The sequence below is a fragment of the Schistocerca piceifrons genome, chromosome 4 (genome assembly GCF_021461385.2).
Source record: "Schistocerca piceifrons isolate TAMUIC-IGC-003096 chromosome 4, iqSchPice1.1, whole genome shotgun sequence".
Lineage (NCBI taxonomy): Eukaryota > Metazoa > Arthropoda > Insecta > Orthoptera > Acrididae > Schistocerca > Schistocerca piceifrons.
The window spans coordinates 513,766,686-513,782,901 of record NC_060141.1 but is presented as its reverse complement, the minus strand read 5'-3'; the positions used below and the strand labels follow the sequence as shown (position 1 = coordinate 513,782,901).

General features: G+C 39.0%; 1 protein-coding gene across 1 annotated transcript in view; it reads right to left on the bottom strand.

Moving 5' to 3' along the window:
• LOC124795954 (dynein axonemal heavy chain 6) overlaps positions 1 to 16,216 on the bottom strand; it is a 1,096,896-nt gene that overhangs the window by 426,813 nt on the left and 653,867 nt on the right. Inside the window, exon 42 of the mRNA XM_047260034.1 lies at positions 13,616 to 13,799. Coding sequence (XP_047115990.1) covers positions 13,616 to 13,799 — 184 coding nt within the window. The remainder of the gene's footprint in view (positions 1 to 13,615; positions 13,800 to 16,216) is intronic.

Below are 16,216 nucleotides of genomic sequence, written 5' to 3'. Positions count from 1 at the left end.
ATACAAGGTGCGGCTATAAAATAATAGAACTATTGCTAATGGAAATACTGCTGCAAAGCATTTTATTTCAAAAACAGACACATTTAGTTATTGTTACCCTCCCTCAATATAGTACCATACCCTATCTATATAATAATCCATGATGTGAATTTTCCGTTGATGGAAACAGTGCTGGAAGTCTTTCTCTATTATCTCCTTGATGTTGCAAGCAGCTTTTTTTGATTGCTTCAACAGACTGAAATCTTATTCCTTTATGGCAGATTTGACTGTGGAGAGTAAACGAAAGTCACATGGTGCAAGGTTAAGCAAATTAGCAAATAGGGTGTGTGGTCTAACACTGGGATGCTGTACTTCACTAGAGAACTCTTAACAGATAATGCAGCATCAGCCAATGTATTGTCCTAATACAGAACCCATGAGCTGTTCTTCTATAACTAGCATCATTTTTTCTTATTTTCTCACAGAGTTAAGCAAGAACCTTAAGGCAGCAATGTTCATTAACAGTTCGACCTTCAGGAATTCTGTGAAGATACATGAATATTGAAAAAAACAATCATCTTTGCTTTGAATTGTGATTTGCTCATTCAAGCTTTCTTTGCACTCGGTGAAGTTTGGCCCTTCCAATGCATGGATTAGCACTTCAGTTTTGAATCATAAGTAAGAAATAAAGATTCATCAAATGTTACCCCTCTTTCCAAGAAATTAGGGCCATTTTCAGTGGTTTGGAAAGTGTAAGTACAAACATTCTCATAGGCTTCTTTTTGACCAAAGTGAGAATTTTCAGTACCAGTTTTGAACACACTTCCTTCATGTTGAATTGGTTATATCAAATTTGCCTTATCCATTCTCTGCCAATTGCTACATTTTCAGTTATTTCATCTTATTTTGATATTGAAGGGCATCCCAGGCATGAGTCATATTCAGTGTCTTCTCAGCATCTTGGAAACACTTGAACCACTCAAAAATTCACATACATGATAAACAATCTTTGCCATATACTTCTTTTAGTAAAGGACAGATTTCAGTAGCAGTTTTTACACAGAATGAAATTTTCACTCTGCAGTGGAGTGTGCGCTGATATGAAACTTCCTGGCAGATTAAAACTGTGTGCAAGACCGAGACTCGAACCCGGGACCTTTGCCTTTCACGGGCAAGTTCTTTACCACTGAGCTACCCAGGCATGACTCACGCCTCATCCTCGCAGCCCTACTTCTGCCAGTAGAGCACCTGCCTGCGAAAGGCGAAGGTCCCGAGTTCGAGTCTCAGTCTAGCACACAGTTTTAATATGCCAGGAAGTTACAGTTTTTACACGCTTCATGTGAAACTCCATGACTATTCATTGCTCTATTATTACACTTATCATTTTTCTGGCAAAATAAAATAACATTCCTACACAAATGAAGGCCACAGCCACACTGATTTGTCTGCAGACACCACAGGTGCCTCATTTGACTAAGAGTGCTTCAAGCTTCACAGCTGTTGGTTATTCATCTTTGGCACATGCATACTTAGTCTGTGACAGTATAAGTCCCTTTATTTTACAGCCACACCTGCAACATTGAAGAATAAAATTATAAATGTTTACCTAGCATTGCTCAGATGGGAAAGACAGCAGTGTTATCACATGTGCTTGTTACACTACATTAAAATGTTGGTACCCTGAAGTTTTCTCATGTTTTATCATAATGGTCACTGCACCATCTGTAAGCTGGAGGAAGTAGTAATGATACAATTTACAATTCTTGACTCCAATTCGAATGTGGACTCTCAGAATTTTCAGAGTAGAGGATAATGCAATGTAAAATACCTTTTTCTGGAGCAACTTTGAACTTTGTACAGCATTTCTCTGATGCTATAATGCTGATTAAATGAATCCCCAATAAACTGTACAGTTTGTCTTTGAATTTTCTCTATCTCTTCCATTTATCTTATCTGATAAGCTCACCCAGGTCGACAAACAATATGCATCTGAAGTGAAAACTGGCACTCTAGACAAATAAGGGCTTTCTAAATGACTTCCTTCACTGGTGAATTAAATTTCCATAGGAATCTTGTGTTTGCTCTATTGTCTAATGAGGTACAAGCCAGTTCTACAAACAAACAGACCATCTCTTAATGTGTCTCATTTACACTAGTTTCATATCTTGTATCACAGGTAGGGCCTCAGTGTGAAAGCATCTGTGTCCTGTACCAGCTGTGCTGCAATTGCTGCTCAGTGTTCATTGTGGATATGACAACTATCAAGCTGATCGAACAGTTCACAAGTGTACTGGTCACCCACCAGACCACAACACAAGCTCTTTCTCCTGTTAACTGCTTGGATATGCCCCACTGGTATTCCTCCACTCCTACAAACTTCCTGGTCTAATGCTCCACTTTCAGTCCTTAAGCTCATCCATATATCACCTATCATTTTCCATCACACTTCTTCTATTTGCTTTATTTTTACATTTATATTGCCCTCAGCCACCCTTTCTTTGTCCATCTGTCTGCTCCCTCCCTCCCCCCCTTCTCCCCCCCCCCCCAACTCCCCTCTCCACTCTCTCTCTCTCTCTCTTTCTCTCTCTCTCTCTCTCTCACTCTCTCTCTCTCACTCTCTCTCTCTCTCTCTCACACACACACACACACACACACACACACACACACAATCCTTTCTATTCCTTTCACCCTTCTCACCTATCATGCTCTATCCCCACTGTTTTGTGAAGGTTCCATATGCAAGCACCATTTAGTTATTAACACTGAGAAACTTCTGTGTTCCACACTTCTGCTGACTTGACATGCCCACACCCCACTTATTTTACAACCTCTTAGTTGCCGACAGCCATCAGGCTATGCAACCACTCACAAACAGTCAATCTCACAGTAGCAAGAGATGGGTGTGTTTATGCCTCTCTATGGCTGTGAACATGAGACTGTTGTTTAGTAACACCAGAGCTGTAGCTTAGAGGCTAGTTAATATGTGCGTACTGTTATATGTGTCAGTGTGCCACACTTCCAAAACCTATAAGTGAGTAGTTTGCATCATGGAATTTCCTTTATCATAATAAAACTTCATTCAGATTCATTCAACACTTCTATGTAGCTTTTGTTACAGTTTTTGGATGTTGCTGAAATTTATTTCTGCCAGCAACAATTTGGGATGCTGCTCTCTCTCTCCGCCTCTCTGATTAATTTTCATTGTTCAATCACAACTTCCCTACTACATTATGTGGCAAATGAAATAATTACTTATGATAAAGAGATGTGAGGATATAATTGAACATGAGTGGGACAGAATTTTCCACAATTAACTTGTTGAATATCTCTCCAGTTGACTTCCACGAACAGCTTCTCTAGAGAAGATCCACAGCTGCTCAAACAAATTAAAATTTGACAGAGCTGTAGAAGAAAACTTATTTTCTGGTATATTTTATGAATGTACCAAGTCTTCTATTATACAAATCATAAAAATTATGTGGGAAATAAGATATTATGGATCCACTGCACCTCACATGTATAATTCAAGTATTAACTTCCATAATAGTAAAAAGAAAACCACATTAACAGAATGTTCCATTAGAGTAAAACTGTGCTCAGGACTGGGGAAAATAAAATATTTTAACTTAAAACATTGGACACTGGGACTATATGAGACTGACCATCACAAACGATCTAATTTTACAATTAGCAACTGTTTCAAACAAGGCAGCATTTACTGAACATGCAAGGATACTATGAAACTAAAATGAAGCACATCAGATACAGCTGAACAGGTGTAAAGGTGCAACTTAGTTAATGGCTTCGCACTTTACCACACAAAATGTACTATAGAAACTTGCAAAGAGGCAGATGGGCTACGTGGTATTCCCTGCCATAACTATAAAACGCATTACAAACTACATAAATAAGTAATTGAATGTAATGTATAACAGTAACAGAATTCCAGGGTGGAACAATACATAAAATAAGGGTACAGGCAACTACTCACCCTACTGAAAACTGATGTGTGGATCATAGAAACACATAACAGCAAACAGTATTGACATTAGCTTTCAAGCACATGCTCTTTTTCTAGTAAAAGTATACGCATTAATAAATACCACCACACAGACACTCAAACAAACACTCCCATGGCTGCAGTAAGACTGCATACTGATCTCTTATTATTGAAAGCAATTGCCTGGGTTGATGGAGATGGGGGAGAGTGTAAGGAAGGACGTGTGAGGCAAGTAGGGGGTACTGGATAGAATGTGGTAGATCTTTTGACAGATGACTCAGTGATTGCGCAACAAGATGACAAGAGTTCCAAAATCTCGGAAAACAAACCTTACAACCATGACCCACCTCAGAAGTCTAACATGACCTCCAGCAGCTCCTCAACACCTTATGTCCCATCCCAAAACCCAACATCTGAATCAATCTATCCCCTCACGCTGGCAACATCCTGCATTCCTATATCTTGCCTTCTCCCCCCACTCCGCAAACCTGACTCCAGAGGTCACTCTACTGGTCGTCCCACTGTGGCTGGTACAGTGGTCCTACAGAAGGAATCTCTGCCTTTGTTTAACAACACCTCCAAACTACTGTCCATAACCTCCCTTCCAACATTCAAGACACTGTTCCTTCCTTCACTACCCCTCCACAGTTCCAGTCCCATTACCACCACAATCCTTGTTGGTCACTATGGCTTCAAATCCTTGTACACCAGTGTCCCTTCCCTAATATCCTCCTCATACCAGACCAGCACTTTCTTCCTAATCCTCTTGGCAGACTACATACTGACCCACAATTATATCTTTTTGAAGGTCAATCTATAAACAAATCCTCAGTACTGCCATGGGTTCCCTCAAGGCATCTTCTTATGCAAATTTATTTAAGAGCCATTGGAGGAATCCTTCCTATCCAGTCAACACCAAATATCCCTTGTTTGGTTCAGAGTCACTGATGTCATTTTCATGATCTGGACTCATGGAAAGGAAGTCCTTTGCTCATTCCTCCATAAGCTCAATACCTACTCCAAAATCTGCTCCACCTGGTCCTTCTCCACCTACGAAGCCACCTTCCTAGATGTCATACTCAACTTCTCAGATGACTCCAAAAGTTCTATTCACATCAAATGCACCAACCACCAACTTAACAGCTATCATCTGTTCCATGTCAAAAAGTTTCTTCTTCACAGCCTCATCATCTTTTGATCCTACATCTGCAGCAGAAAGCTGGAGCTGTTGAAATATACCAATAACCTTATCAAATCATATAGTGACAGAAAATATCCTGTCCAGCTCATCAATAAACAAATCCCCCATAACATCTCCATTGACACCAATAAACCCATTAACTAGCCACTGAGCAGCACTCCTCTGATCACCCAGTATTATCCTGGTCTTGAAAAGTTCAACCACATCCATCACTACAGCTTCAGCTACATCTTGTTGTGCCTTTAGATGAGGGGTAGTCTACCAAATATCCTACTCACATCACCCAAGGTAGTGTTCCACTGCCCACCCAAACTATAGAATATGCTTGTACATCCCTAATCCAAGAAAAAGCGCACACTCCGCTGCAGACTGAAAATCTCATTTTGGATCCCTAATCCAATCCTGCCCCCCGTCATGCACCCCATAGATCATTCCGCAGTTTCAGCCCAAGTGCAAGGTCTGTCACACGAACCCACAGCCTCATACAGAAGTCCCGTCATACGGATTTTTTTACCAAGTAAAAGGCTGGGACACATGTGGAAGCAAGCACATTATATATCAGCTACACTGAAATTACTGCGCAGCATTCTATGTGAGCATCACAAATAACCAACAGTCTGCTTACATGAATGGCAACTGGCAAACTGCGAACTAGAAAATCCAGTTGCTGAATATGCTACATACCACAACACAAATGACTTCAACAGCTGCTTCACTATGTGAGCTATTTGGAAACTCCCATTCAGTATCAGTATCTCTTAACTACGCAGGTGGGAATTCTCTCCCAGCATATGCTGCATTCTTACAATCCCTTGGACCTAAACCTCCACTAACCTGTTTTGCACTGCCTCACCTTAATTTTTCCCTTTTTTTCTTCTGTCCACACCACTACTTCCCCATCCCAATCTGTACTGCCTTTTTCCCACCACTCCCCCATCCCCTCTCTCTCTTTCCCTCACTATATCTCTCTCTGTCCCCCTCCCTCACCTATTTTCCATTCCTCTCCCTTTCTCTCACCCCTTCCTTTCTCCCTCTTCATCTCTCCTTCTCATTATACTCTTAATGCCTTACCCTTTGAACTCGTTTCATCTTGTTGGGCACCTGTGGAGTCATTTGTCAAAAGATATGCATCACTATATCCCACTCTCCATTCCTTCCCTCATGTGACCTTCCCTAGTCTGCTCTCATCCATCAGCCTGGGCAATTGCTTTCAATTAACTGATAATCAATAATCAGTCTTGCTGTAGTTGTTGAGTTGTTCATTTGGGTGTCTGAGTAGCTGAATGTGTGTACAAGAACTCCAAAGCTAGGGTGAATATTGTATGCTATCATGTGTTTCTATGCTCCACACATCATCTGCTATAGGTGAGTGCTTGCCTTTCCCTTATTTTATGTAACTGGACGAAACGTAATGCTTATAAAATTACAAAAGAACTTGATGTTATTTAAGTCTATAATTTGTGATTACTCTTTGGAGTCAATCGCAACCTTCATGTATTTAGCAGTTACTGTCTAGAGTGACTTAAAATGGATAACATTAGAAACTCACAACTATTGTTTAACAAGTTATATTAATACTGAACTCCATCCGAACAGGCCTTGGAAGGCCCAATGGTTCCAACCGGCCACCCACAGGCACCACTGGACGTGGATATGGAGGGGCATGTGGTCAGCACACCGCTCTCCCAGCCATATGACAGTTTATGAGACCTGACCCACTACTTCTCAATCAAGTAACTCAGTTTGCCTCACAAGGGCTGAGTGCATCCCACTTGCCAACAGCACTTGGCAGACTGGATGGACACCCATCCAGCTGCTAGCCCAGCCTGATAGTGCAAAATGTCAGTGATCTGACGGGAACCAGAAGTTATATTAATGGGAACAGATATAAAGATTTCAGAGAAGAGCTGCACAGTTCATTATGGCTTCATTTAATCAATGAGAAAGTGTCATGGAAATGTTCAGTAAGCTGGAGTAGGAAATGCTACATGAAAAATACTGCGCATAATAAAAAAACCTTCACACAAAATTTTAAAAGTGTTCACATTACAAAATGAGGTAATGTGAACATATTTCTTTCTTCACTGTATGTTTTATGAATAAATTATGAAAGAGGGGGTAGGATGTGGGGTGATACTGCTACACTATGCACCCTCTACCTCTACATTGTGACACACAGTGGGTTACAGAGCATGGAAGTAGAAAATAGAAAAGTAAATAAAAACAACACACCTAGAACTTGTAACTGCAGGTTACATCTTCAGGGGAGAATGGAGGAAATAATTTTTGGGGGTTGGAGGGGGGATATGTAATTAAGAACTCAGGGACCTTGAGACATAAGGAGTTAGTGACTTATAGGGACATCTGCAAGTCAAACAAAAATTTCTTTACACTTTATTTTTATTACAAGATGTGGTCAAATGATTTGTTTAATGTTACTTGTCAGCATACAAACAGGATTTTTTTTGTCTTTGCCTCTCACTGAGGACTAGAGTTGGCTTTTCTGTTTCTTTATCACTGTCCTCACATTCTTCTTCACCTTCTGTCAGCTGGAACCTTTAAATTTTCTTAACCTTCGTGGTGACCTACTCACTCTTAAATATCACATGCTGCAACCTCTTGATCTGGTTGATTTCTAGCTTCACACTTATAAAGTAAAGTTCCACACTACATTCTTATAATCAATCTCCTTACAGCACTCAATCAACACTAAAATGGCATACTCTGAGGGCCCCTTGGCACTCTGTGCAGTGCTGGTAATTCCATGTAGCACTTTCTGTGACAAAGGACATATGCTCCCCCTACGAACCATGGAACTTGCAGTTGGTGGGGAGGCTTGAGTGCCTCAGCGATACAGATAGCCATACCATCGGTGCAAACACAAAGGAGGGGTAACTGTTGAGAGGCCAGACAAATGTGTGGTTCCTGAAGAGGGGCAACAGTCTCCTCAGTAGTTGCAGGGGCAACAGTCTGTATGATTGACTGATCTGGCCCTGTAGCATTAACCGAAATGGCCTTGCTGTGCTGGTACTGCGAATGGCTGAAAGCAAGGGGAAACTACAGCCGTAATTTTTCCCGAGGGCATGCAGATTTACGATACGGTTAAGCAATGATGGCACCCTCTTGGGTAAAATATTCTGGAGGTAAAATAGTCCCCCATTTGGATCTCTGGGCAAGAACTACTCAACAGGACTGGTGTTCTGTGGATCAGAGTGTGGAATGTCAGATCCATTAATCGGGCAGGTAGGTTATAAAGTTTAAAAAGGGAAATGAATAGGTTGAAGATAGGGTGGGAATTAGTGAAGTTCGGTGTCAGGGGGAAGGAGACTTTTGGCCAGGTGAATACAGGATTATAAATACAAAATCAAGTAGGAGTAATGAAGGGGTATGTTTAATAATGAACAAAAAAATAGAAGCATGCGTAAGCTACTATGAACAGCATAGTGAATACTTTTTGTACCCAAGATAGACAAAAAGCTCACACCTACCACTGTAGTACAAGTTCATATCCCAACTTCTCTACAGATGATGAAGAGTTCTCTTGTTAAAGCATTATAGAACTTCCATGTAGTTTGGTGCACCCAATGGAAAGGTGATCTGCATCCTCTTCTTCTCCACAAGAGCAGAAAGATGTCTCGAAGATGTGTAGCCTGAGAATTTGTTTATGGAAGTATCTGTACTTACATTTGAGTATAGTTAGAAGAGAGATGAGATGCTTTGGCAGTGACTTTGTATGAGATTTCTTGGAAAACAAGACTATGAATTGTTGTGTACTTCTTGCCTTTCTGTTTTCTTGTCAATCTCTGTCTTGCATATTACCCTGTCTTCCATCTTTAAGCTCTCAGGTTTTCAAATCTTTTCTGGTGCAGCCTCCAACAATCAGTTTCCATTGTTTGTTTTGCCTTGCAGCAACTCCATATTTGTAGTTTTTGGTCCTATTGTACATCCTTCATGGATGACTAGTGAGAACCAATAAGAAATAAATGATAACACATGTTCTGCAAATGTAGGGGTAAGCACTGTTTCTTTAGTTTTCTGGCCAGCACTCAGAGTACTATGTAAGTGCTGCTTAGGTCCTGATACAAAGCTCACAGAAATGTGTTTTGACTGAAACAGAGCTATATGTCACTAACCAGATGCAAAACAACATCTTCAGTACCTTTTCCTTTGTGAAAACTTGCCTGATTACTCATGATATTCACACCACCACTCTAACTGGAATTTGATCAGTCTTTCCAACACTTTGTAGTGTCGCTGTAGTACTGTTACTGGTCAATACAGTGTCACAAATCAGGATTTTCCCTGGTTTGAGCATGGGAATCATCATGCCTATCTTCAGGACCTCAATATTGTAATTTTCAGACAACATTTTATTGTAAATAGAGAGTAGCTAACGTTGTCTCTCATAAGGCAGAAATTATAGCGTACTGTAGTAGATATGGGGTTGGAACTTAAAGTGGCAACTATTTATTCACAACCAATACAAAAGAGTTACATGTTTGCACCTGTTACTGTCCTTCAAAGTAGTCACCAGTGTTGTGTAGAACACATTGCCATTGATGTGGAAGGTAAAGTATACCATTAGCAGAGCCTGTTCTGTTGATTGTGCGAATGGAGCAGTCTAAAGTTATGTTGATTCTTGTGTATGACTGTGATGATGTCCTAATGCATTACATTCCTCCATGGCAGACCATCAATGCACAGTGTTACTGTTCGTTTTTGGAGCATCACCTGCAACCAGCTTTGTGAAAGAAGCAGCGTCACTTTTTGCAAAACCCACCCATCAATTTGCATGACAATGCGCGGGCACATACAGCGCAAGCTGTGGCTGCTTTGTTTGTTCGATGGGACTGTGACGTACTGTACCATCCACCATACTCCCCCAACTTAAGTCCTTGTGACTTTGATTTGATTCCAAAGATGAAGGAACCACTTCATGGCATTCACTTCAGTACTGTTCCAGAGATTTGACAGGCAGTAACCGCTCCATTCGCACCATCAACAGAACAGGCTCTGCTAATGGTATACCATGCCTTTCACATTGCTGGCAATAGATTCTACACAACATTGGTGACTACTTTGGAGGACAGTCACAGGTTCAAACACTCAACTCTTTTGTGTCGGTTGTGAATAAATAGTGCCACTATTTAAGGTCCAACCCTCATACTATCCATGCCAGGGGCAGTACTTTTATCAGAGGACGAAGCTCTCTACAGCTCAACCATTGAGAATTTCTGTAGCAGAGGGTGACTGTCACTGGGATTTGGGTGTTTGACAGATGGAGATATCTGCTTATGTAACATCTGTTCTGTAACACAACTTGTAGGTAATAAATTGTAACGGCAACATATTGTAGATTTCTTGAAGCTCTTCACTTGCTTCCACATAATTGACAGTGTAGTGTCTGCAGTTATAGAGTTTTAGATGTTTTTCCAACTCATCCTATTCTTAATTTAAAAAAAAAAACACTTTGTTTCCAATTTTTTGCTGACAGATGTACTTTTGTTGGGTACTATGTCTCTTATATTTCCTCAGTGCCTGCTTACATTCCTTTGAGGACTTGCTGACATACTGTATCCTACCACAAAGAAGTGGCTCAGTAAACTAACTTATGTTGAGGAAATACCTTTGTGGTGGCCTCAATAATGTATTGTGTTAGTCTGGAGTAGGTCGAAGCTAGATCTTCAGATATCTCTAACTGTGAGGGGTTAATTTTTAACCTGTCAAAATGTTTATTCCAGTCAGCTTTCATGATTTTCCATTTGCGTGCAGGGTAGATTCAACATGCTTCTTCCTTTGTGGCAGTAAAGGCAGTAAAGTCTGAACAACTGGCAGGTGATTGGAACCCAAGGTATCTACTTTTACTTTCCAATTGGTTAGTATGGCCGTATGAGGTGATACAAAGCTGAGGTCTACTGCTGATCCATCATTCAGCAGCACTAGATTTTTGTCTTCCAGGGTTGTTATTGATAGCTGACCATTGTGATTGTTGTGCTCATATCTCAATGTTGTGTGGTGTTGATTAAAGACTCCCACCACAAGCAGTGGATTGCCAAATTAGTTAACAAAGATGTAACATTGGCAGTTGATTGGAGCATGTTAGGTGGGTTGTAGAAGGCCAGTATGTTTAGGTCAGATCCTGACATTCATTTGGATACTGCAACACTTTGTACGTTTTGGTTAATTCAGTTAAGTTCACAAATATCATAATGAATATTTTCTTTCAGAAGTATACCTGCCCCTCTACATCTGTTGTTTTTTTCACTTCTAATGATGTCATAGTCATGAAAGTGGAAGTCCTCCATGGGCTTGAGCAATATTTCATAAACGTCACAGACTGACAATTTGTGTTTTGGAGTAGTGGGTGAAACTCTCTTTATTGCAGCTAAGATCTAACATTTCAATGTAGTCTGCACTTGACAGCTTTTGCCATCATTTACAGAAACTGAAGAGGGAAAACCAGTAACACTAAGTCGAACATTCTCTGCTATAGTGTGAGCATCCACGGTTTTGGCTGGAGTAAGTGGTGTCGGATTGTTAAGTAAGAAACTCTGGACAGAATTAATAAGGAAGTTTTTTGTTTGTTCACTTGTGGTGATCAGCTGAGGCTGGGGAAGATATGGATTTCTTTTTATGGTTGTTGCTGGATGTTGATTAGCCTGCCATGGCAAGTGTTATGTTTCTTGTCGCTTATTGATGTATATGCTGAAGGGTTGGTTGTGCATCCTGTGCTTTTATACACTGTATTGCTCTCCTGCTTGTGTACTACCTATTTTCACACGATGCACAAGCTTCTTGATAACTGATATTATTGTAAGCCATTCTATGCTTAATTTCTTTTGTGTTAATTATTGAAGGCATATTTTATTCAGTGAGTTGTGTGATCCTTTGCAGTGAACACATACAGGAAGTGCTTCTTCTGGAGATACATTAATACTATGTGTACCAGCAAACATACTGCATATTGTATGGCTATTGCATTGTTTGCTATGATGTTCATAATGCAAAAATTTGTAGCACTATAGCACAGGGAAAATATAGGTCACTACTAGACCCCATTGACCTTGCATTTAAACATGGCCTCTGTCATGATTTGAATGTAATGTACATACTGCATCCCTTTGTGTGGCCATCTTATAATATATTCTTTCCGACACTACCAGGATGTCAGACTCCGTTACCAATAGTATCTCCTCCTACACCAGGGAAGTGTGGACACTGAAAATTATCCCTTCCACTGCTGTTAAGGTCTTGGGTACATATGTTTCCAGGTTGTTTGGTGAGACTGTATTACTGCTAGTCAGGGCATTTGCAGTTGCAGTGCTTACATTCTCAATTTTAACTCTATCCTTCCAAGATGATGAAATGTTTAATATTTGGTTTGTATGTTACTGCCCTGCTGTCTGAGATTTTTGCTGAGTGACACCAGATGCAGTCTATCAAATCTTTTGTCTTTGCCATCCACAAATACTACAAAAGAACAATTGCCATGTATATCATATAGGTTCAATGGATGCTTATTTGTAGGCTGAGTATTCCTGAGATGGATTCATCCATATTGTCTTTTTTAAGTGTTCAGGAGCTGAAGAGCGCTATAAATGGCATTGAAAGCCCACATGGTGCTACTGATAAATTAATGTGAGTGTTCGGGGCTGCCAGCCTTCACTGTACTGGCCACTGTCCATCTAGTACCCATGAAAAGTTAACAGATCACTTTAGTAGATGCACACGCACAAAAAGGCAACAAACTGATAAGTCTGTCACCAAGAAATCAAAATAATGCCGCATTAAAACCAGTAGAGTGAATATCAACTCCTTCTTCTGTGGAATGGTCTTAACAGTTTCTGGCTTTTGAAATCATATACAACCAACACTACTATCAATCTAAACTGAGAGTACACAGTTATGTTAATAATATAATTATAAATATTATGCAAATAAAAACTGAAGTTAAATGTAATGAAATGTGTGATAATGTCCTTACTGAGTGGTAAAATTCTATATAACTTTAGGTAGCAGAAACAACTCTGAGACTATTGAACTGTATTTTAAGTATTATGGACAAGTTGACTGTGAAATAAACCTCAAAGTTAACTTATGAAATGTCTGATTTTGTTAAATTAAAATCTGAAGACCATCACAATAAGTCACTATGATAAGTATTCAGTTTTTATCTCTTTTATTAACATTTTAAAAGAAGTTTTTTTTTTGGAAAGGGCAACAACTGCAGTTACACCAATGGAATACATGTCCTAATTATTACTGTAGGTAGGGAAGGTGGTACAAATTCTGTAAACGACCATTACAAATTATACAGAGAGAATCAATTAATTGCAATTGTACACAAAGAAACTAAATGATTGAAAAAACAAAAACATATCATATTATTATAAATGAGTCTGATTATTACAGAAAGAAGATTAATACTGGCATACCTAAAGGCATCTCCCACAGGACTCATACATAAAACTAAATGGAGCCTGCTTCTAACTCTGCTTATAAAAAACTCAAATATTCCATCTCTGTTTCCTTCATCAATACCTGCCTCCTTTGCATCATTTCTTGATGCAATGATAACTTTTTCATACTCATCAGATTCAAAAAGGTTAGGCACTTCACCTGGAATGCGAATAATGATTTAGTACTGAGAACTAAGTGACTAAACATTATATGATTAAGAGTTATCAAAAAGTCCAATATTCTCTAGAAAATGAATTTGCAGCAGTTAATTTCTAATTGTTATTCACTATACTAATGTCTTCCAAGTAATGAGTTTATTTAGTGTACGAATGGTTTTAGGATAATGGGATATAACGTAACCAAATGGAAGAAACATATTTCAATCTTGAATCTGACTAGAAACACTTAATATGATGTACAACTAGCATATAACTGTCCTTGGGTTATCTTCATGAAGAAAGAGGAAACATGTAACACATAATCCCAAATAAAACAAGTCAAAATACAGGAATATGTTGTTTTATTGAAGTCACCAGTCTAACTGGAACAACACTTATACCATTATAGTCTGCTGGATCCTGGACAAAACTCTGTCATACAATTTGTGTCTATCCAAACACGTTTTACCACAGTGTGATATAATCAGCGTATTTTTATTCTGCAGTATTATTATTTATAGAAAACTATCACATTATTTTGCATGTATATATTTGGCTGAGTGTTAACTACCTATGAAGCCATAGAAACTATGCATTAGCATATCAACAATATTAGGAAAGGAATAGATTGCTACTCTCCTAACAGATGACCAGTTCAGTTGCAGTCAGGCACTGTTACGCATTATAGCTTTTGGCCAAAGTCTTCTTCATTGCTGAAGAAGATTTTGGTTGAAAACTATAATGTGCAACAGTTTTTTCATGTTGCCTATCTGCAACTTAATGGGTCATCTTTAGGTGAGTAGCAATCCATCCTTCCTCTAATATCATTAACTAACTATGGTTTACATAATACAAATGCATGATCCAAATGCTAATCCCCAAGATCCAGACTGCAGTTCTATAAAAAGACAGAGGAATCTATGGATGCAGATACAGCAGCTTAAAATAAGTGTAAAAGAACTGAAGACAACATACATGATTCATCTTGTGAGACTTATGCAGAGAAGTAGTATAAACTACAAGGAGTGCAAACAAGACACAAATAGGATAAGATGGAAATAATGTTGTAAAGGAATTAGAATTATCAGACACTAGTAGTTACTTGAAGAACAAAAGTGGGGTTCTATTATAATGTGTCTCTTCCATATATGTGATGTTTTAAAATATGTAACGTATTCCCAAATGATTTTAAGGTAGTAATGTTCTCTTCAGCTATGTAGGAACATGATATGTTTATCACAGTTGAGTCTTCAGAACATCATGCTCCAAACCAATGTAATTTTTTTAAATTTTTTGCCTTAAGATTTAGTTTCAATATGCTACCGAAATTGCCATTATCTACTATTCTTTCAACAAAATTCTGATTTTGTTGAAGACAGCCAGCAGGATACCGACAACATGTGCTGTTGTCCTCTAAGCAAGGTGCATGTTTCGACACAGAAGCTGGTTAATATGTATTAAGTGTCAAACTGAGAGTCAGATTCACAATAATGTTGTCAGTATCTTGTGAAGAATGGATATTTCTTCATTTTTCTAGAATTTATTGACATTAGGAGAATGCCTGTCACTCACAATAATTTAGTGTCCCATCAATGTCAATGACGTTACAGATGCAAAACAAGGACGAAGAAAGAATGCAGTCCTACTTTTCTTAAAGAATAGTATCAGGATTTGCCACAGAGATTTGAAATGACTGTGAAAAATATAAATCACAATGGCCAAATGAAGATCTTAACTCCCGTATTCCTGAATGTTGGTCCATTTCTTAACAAATGCACTGGCTTGGTAGTTAAAGTGTATCAATCTCTTCTGGATTTCCTCACAGTTGAATTACACTGAGGAGACAAATTCCATGGAATACCTCCTTATATACTGTCAGACCTCTTTTTGCCTGGTGGGTGTAGTCATCAGCTTGAAGTGGCATGAACTCAACAAGTTTATGGGAGTCCCCTGCAGACATATGGAGCCATGCTGCCTATATAGCTATCTATAATTGCAAAACTGTTGCCAGTGCATGATTCTGTGCATGAACTGACCTCCCAATTATGTCCCATAAATGTTAAATGGGATTCATGTCAGGTACAAGTATGTGGTATGCAAATAGAATAGCTAATTCACAGGATAAAATTAAAACCATACGGCCAGTTGTGAAGGAAGTATTTGGTCAGCAGCACAAGGTCAATGATATAAAGTCAGTTTGCAGTAAAAGTATTTCTGTTAATGATAAATAAAATATATGTACAGTATTTATCAATCATTTTTTGAGCATTGATGTTGAATTAAATAAAAATTTATTTTTACGGGAATCATATAACTTTCTTGGCAAATGCCTTTCCGAGATTGACATCTCAAATACTGCTCTGTGATACAGACAAGAGGGTGACTGAGTCAATAATTAAATCACTTAAGACTAAGGAC